A 6,255-nucleotide genomic window follows, 5' to 3' on the forward strand; every position below is an offset into this window, starting at 1 on the left:
TCACCTGTTTCAAAAAGTCAGAAGAATTACAATTACAGAGATAAGTATAAGCTGGAAAAGTGATAGGAATACCCAAATATAGGATGAAACTTTGAGCCAAAAAGTTCTCATAAAAGATCTTTATATTCTAATTAATTCTTACAAACTCTCAATATATATAGTAGTTAAAAAGATACAAGTAATATTCCATGCTTTCTAATGGTCTCAAAATCCTGGTGAAGTTCAAAAAGAAACAAAATTAGAGAAAATCTTGTTTACTAATATTTATAAATTATAAGACCTTTTCTGATTTATATAGTTGAAAAGTATGACTCTTCCTTCTTCCTGGCAGCTTGTGCCTCTACTATCTTCTGATTTGCTCCAAACATTAACATGCTATCCTCATTTCTTTTGTACCCTGTATCCCACTAAAAAAAATATGCAAAGAGAACCAATAAAAATATTAATATGACAGATAGTAAAATTACTCAACGCAATATTCTCTTTATGTATTTATTACTCTGTTTTTTTTTCTAACCAACACTTAACATTTGAGTATAACATCCCAATATCACATAAATGTAGTAAGTCATTCATATTGAAAACTTCAAGAATATAAGAACATGGATAGGAGTCATCTAAAAATTATTTCTCACGGGCACTGTAAACACTTTTTGTCTCAGAATTTGAGTCTTCTGATGTAATCCAAGATGCAGCTGGATCAAAGACAAAACTTGAATTTGAATTATTAGGTGTAACAAGAGAAATTTGCAATTGTATATGTATCATAAACTACCACCAAACAGATGTAAGAAACCAAATTATTAGTTCAAATTTGAAATCACAAATGATTCTTAACATTCACCTTAAGATCCTCTTCTAGCTTCAAAATAGCCTCTGCTCAAAAACATATCACAAACCAAAAATTAAAAATCATGAGCACAAGAATACACTCTATTATTACACTACAAGAAAAATTGTTTTTAGAAACTAAATTTTTGGTTTCTAAAATGATAAAAATAGTCACTAACTTAATTAGAGACTAATTTAGAAACTAATAGCACTAAGTGGCTAAAATCATGGTCGCTAATTTTAGATACCAATTTAGATTCTAATTTAGAAACCAATTTAGTTACCATTAAATAAAAACCAACTTAGTGACCAAATATATAGAAACTAATCTAGTGACCAATTATATAGAAACCAAATTAACTACCAATTTCATTGAAACCAATTTAGTGACCAAAATATATAGAAACTCATTTAGTGACCAAAATATATAGAAACTCATTTAGTGACCAAATATATAAATACCAAAAAAATGGTCACAATATTGATTTCTAAATAATATAATTTATTATAAAATATTATTTTATTCATCTACTCTTTTTTTTCTTTTTTTATTTATTTACCTACTTACTCTTTCATATTTTATATTTATTTGTGGATTCAAGTTCACTAATTTTAAAAGTTCATCAACTCAATTATTTTCATAATCAAAATATGGTTATAAATGAGAATTTTTTTCAATTTTTTTTTTCAAATTTTACAAAAGAACTTTTTTATGAATTATGAATGTGAACTAAGATTGTGGTAGAAACTAGAAAATAATCACATAAACTCAAGATACTCGTAGTAGTTTGAAATGTACTTTCAACTTTTGTTAATATCCATGAGTTATATGTACAAGAAAGTTTAGTCTATTCCTATCTTGATTGAATTTACATTTTTTGTGCTACTTGCATCTCACAAGCTTCTGGGCTGGAACAAATCAAGGACGGTCTTGGAAGCTAGAACTGAAAGATTGTTACAAATCAGTAAGAAACAAACACAAACAATGGATAAAGGAATGAAAGAATGAAAATTGAAACACAAGATGAGTGCAGAATTGGTTGTTTATTAACTTACCTTCTCAAATGATACTAGCTCAACCTCATAATACAAAGTGGAGTTAGAAGGAACCACAGCAAGTTCTTGTTGAGACTCTGATGAGCCAAAACCATACTCGGGCGCAACAGTTAACAATGTCACCTCACCCTTCTTCATAATCAAAATAGCTTTGTCAAACCCATCAATTGCTTGTTATGCTCAATCCATAAAACACTCACATTAGCTAGCTTAATAAATAATTTAGTGGGAATCGGGAAAAACATTGAGACATTTTTTCAAATTACCCTTATCAGTTTTGAATTCAAACAGCTCCCTTTCATCATCATGACCCTTCTTCAAAAACAATGTACCATCTTGTAGCTTACCAATTACTTTCACTGCAAGAATGCAAAAACAGGTAAGGAAACATTAGAACCACGTTTTAAATCCATAAAATGACAAGGTTATCATCCACATTAAGAATTACAAGCATTTACACTTAAATTCATCAGCATACAACTTACATTGAGGCTTCACACTTAAAACCACTTTCTCTCCCTTCTTCATGGTTTTAACAGCCTTTGACAAAGCAGGACAAAAATAACCTGTAATAGAGTAAACATTAATCTAAAAAATTATAACATGAAGAGCGTAACAAAATTAGTAGGCACTGACCATCTTCGACTGTGAACACCACTCTACAGTTCATCATCTTCTTGCTCTCCCTCGCACCCATTGCTCTTCTCTCCTTTTTTTTCCTTTAATTTAACTACACAGATAAATAAAAAATAATAGTTCAGACTTTATACATAGCCTCCACTTTTGAGTTATAGAATTTATCTGTACAGTGCTTTCCAAGTTATCTGTAACTACCAACTTGGTCTTGAGTCTTTTTCTGAACTATATTGCTTCCAATTTTCTGCTGCATAATTATGACAATAATTTTAATTGGACAGGAAGAACTAAGTTGATCATGGATAACTTCACATTTGAAGTTTTTTACTACACCCTTAGTATCCCTTCATGGTGCATTAATGACACATTTGTCTTACCTTGTTTACTAGGTATTGATGGGGTTAAGGTTAGAGATGGCCACTTATTGATTGCTTATAATACTAAATCGAGGGTGTGCTTAAAGTGGCACTACTTGGATGCATCAAAATATGGTGGCTTGGTCAGGTGCTTATATTCTAACTAGCCTAAACCAATAAATAATGGTCAAGACAGAGGAAGAGAAAAACTTTGTCCAAGAAAACAATCACTATGCCACACTTACAAAGCCTACAGAAAAAAAAAAAAAAACTAGGTTTAAAGTGTCTAGTGAGTGTAGTCCATAGGGTTAGGGTACTCAGGAACAACAGAAAAGGAGATTTTGGTGTTTCAAAGTCAAAAGTGATTATTATAACATAAAATAGGATTATGTTGCCTGCCTACTAGACATGGAGGGAAATTTAGCTAACAAAATCAACTTTTAATCAAACAAACAAATACAATATTCATTTCCACATAATGATGATTAAACAAGCACATCAGACTACTAAAAAAGAGTTTCTATTGAATTTGATGAATTCATTTCAGAGGCATTGAGAGGTACTGGATTCTATCAAAAAGCACAACTGGAAATTAAAAGGGTTGATGGCAAAGAGGCTAACATTGCTGAAGAAGTTTTTGAGAAAACAAAGGAAATTTTCAGAATGTATTGAGTCTTTGTTTCCCAAGCACATCCATGAAACTTGTTGCTCTCTAAATCAAAATAAATATCAACTACTAACTATATGACATAAGAGAATCATATACTAAAATAATTTTTCATTATAAAATGTCATCATAAAAGTTTTTAGAGTAACACCAACGAAATATGAAGGAGATAAAATAAAATTGCAGTCAATGAACAGATTTGTCAGAGCCTAAGATCCATACTGGAATCCAGATGCAGCCAATTGCTACTACAAGTGCAAATACTGATGTTATGAGGTTGGGCAAGAAGTATGGAAACCTACAAAATGATTTATGTTTGGAAAATAAAAATCAGCACATCATTAAGATTTTATTTGGATAAAGTTCTCCATGAGTACTTACAGGAAGATAAAATAAGACAGAAAAACATAATAAGTAAGCAAAAATCAGATTATTCTTAATCTAATTTGTTAAAGTTTTCTTGTACTAGCTTCTATAAAAATGATTCAGGCATAAACTAATTTTCTGGAGAAGTTTATCTAAATAGGTCCAAATGATAAAGCAATTTAAACAGAAACTGAATATGAAAGTCCACTTACTTATTCCAAAAGGAATTCTTTGGAAAAATATTTGGGTACTTCTCTACTGGCTACAATTAAATACAGAATTTCAGCAGTTAACCTTCTCAGAAAACCAGAATACTTTCAATTCAAAACATTTCATCTTATAAACATATGGAAATTCAAGGCTTTATGCAAGATTTATCTTATACTCCAGATGGCTAAGAATATGAATAGTACCTGAGCCAAATAGCCTCTCAATGATGGGCCAATTATTAAACCAATCACAACATGACTAGTTGGTGTGGAAATGCAGTTCTAAGAATTAACAATGTAAAAGAGTTAGTGATGCTTACAGTTGACAGTCCTAGAGCTTGGTGTTCTTCTCTAAAAAGTTCAGTGGCATAGGCTTGTTAAATAAAGTAGTTAGACAATAAAATGTAGAAATGGAAGTTTGAAAGAGAATGAAGTTATAATCAACACATGCATTCAAAATTTGTATCCAAGTACTGGTGGAAAAAACAAGAAAGTGTGAAATAGTAGGGGTTAAAGATATGATACCCTCACTGGTCCTAGAAAACCATTGAAACATCCGAGAAGAAATATCGTAAGAATAGCCATCCAAAAACTTTTGCTAAGGCCAAATAGTGTGTTGAAAATGACACTGAAATGAAGTAAGCATTGATAATTATGGGAATCTTCAAAGCTAAGCATGCAGTTCATTGACATGTATACTTACACTGAAATGATCCCTGCAAGTATAACGGGTTTTCGACCAATGCGATCAACTATAGCTCCCCACAACAAAGATGTCAAACATCTGCCAAGCATGAATACAGAACCTACCACATTTTTATCAATATGTAATTAGGTATACGGGCAAAGATTTCCCCAATCGAAACTCTAGTATGAGAATCATTAAACGTGCTAAAAATAAAATAAAATAAAATAAAAAACAAAAACATACCTAATTGTGCGAACAACTTGAAGCCTATGACACTGAAGATCATATTGCGTTTGAGCACCGTCACCGACAACATTCCGAGTCGCAAGCACGAGATATAGAGATTGAGAATGATTTACCTAAGCTTGAGCAAGGAAAAAGACAGTGAGATGAACCAATTGGACGAGATTGAGAACGAGAACGACAGTGATAAAGAATAACGAAACTGAGAGTGAAGTAGATGAAGGAGACAGTGCGAAGAAGAAAAATGAGACTTACCTGGATTTGAACAAAGAACAAGATAGTGAGACGAACCAATTGAATGAGACTGAGAGTGAAATCAAGAACAAGCAACACTGAGAAAGAAGAACGAGATTGAGATTGAGAGTGAATAGGAAGGAAACAAAGAGTGGAGTGAAGGAAGGTTGCGATGGGAAGAAGAAGAAGACAGGAAAAAAAGATTTATCAAGTAGAATTTTAGAAAAAATATTTTTTTCTAAAAAAATATATAAAAAACTTTTAAATATATACAAACTTAAATAAATAAATACAAATAAAATAAATTTAGTAATAATTTCTTGCAAATTATTATTGAAATAAAATTTATAAATATTTTATAAGAAAAATAAATCTAAATAAATTAGTATATTTTATAGAAATTCAAACTGCAGAATATTTTCTCATATTTAAAAAAATTAAATAAGTTTTTAAAAAGTATGTCTATCTATTTAAATTAATTCATAATACTTTGAATTTATAATTAATTTAATTTTATATTTAAATAAAATTAAAAGATTAAAATACTATTTTAAATGTAATTTTAAATTCATATTAATTATTTTAATATTATACTAAAAATAATAGTTTAGTAAATTTATTCATATTAATTTAAAATATTTTATAAATTAATAATTAATTTTATAAAATTTAATTACTCTAAAATTAATATCTAATTTAAATAATAGTGACTAAAAATTTAAGTTTCTAAATTATATGAGAATTAGAAACTAGAAAATTAGTTTCTAATTTTATTATTTTTAGAGATAAAAAAATAGTTTTTAAATTAAATTAAAAGTGACTAAAAAATGGTTTCCAGTTATATTTTAACAAGAGACTTAAAAAAATGTCTTAAAAAAAACATCTTTTTTATTTTTATTATTAACTACCAAAAATATAGTATCTAATTATATTATAATTTTTATTAATAATAGATATATTTTTAGTAAT

At 29.1% G+C, this 6,255-nt stretch overlaps 2 protein-coding genes across 2 annotated transcripts; both read right to left on the bottom strand.

Moving 5' to 3' along the window:
* Positions 1 to 290: 290 nt before the first annotated feature.
* On the bottom strand, positions 291 to 2,584 carry LOC137809219 (peptidyl-prolyl cis-trans isomerase FKBP62-like). The gene is made up of 5 exons (XM_068610354.1): positions 2,524 to 2,584; positions 2,373 to 2,453; positions 2,154 to 2,246; positions 1,888 to 2,057; positions 291 to 407 (listed from the first exon to the last, which is right to left on the bottom strand). Exons 1-5 carry the CDS (start codon positions 2,582 to 2,584, stop codon positions 291 to 293), a joined length of 522 nt encoding a protein of 173 aa, XP_068466455.1.
* LOC137810961 (probable peptide/nitrate transporter At3g43790) lies at positions 1,588 to 5,475 on the bottom strand (the record flags this gene model as incomplete). Its single annotated transcript, XM_068612480.1, has 10 exons — positions 1,588 to 1,775; positions 1,888 to 2,246; positions 2,373 to 2,453; positions 2,524 to 3,844; positions 4,125 to 4,174; positions 4,326 to 4,403; positions 4,647 to 4,749; positions 4,825 to 4,905; positions 5,053 to 5,168; positions 5,308 to 5,475. Coding segments are annotated over 7 exons (708 nt in total), but the record flags the coding sequence as incomplete, so codon positions are not given.
* Positions 5,476 to 6,255: the final 780 nt, after the last annotated feature.

Source organism: Phaseolus vulgaris, chromosome 2 (genome assembly GCF_000499845.2).
Source record: "Phaseolus vulgaris cultivar G19833 chromosome 2, P. vulgaris v2.0, whole genome shotgun sequence".
In the NCBI taxonomy this organism is placed as follows: Eukaryota; Viridiplantae; Streptophyta; class Magnoliopsida; order Fabales; family Fabaceae; genus Phaseolus; species Phaseolus vulgaris.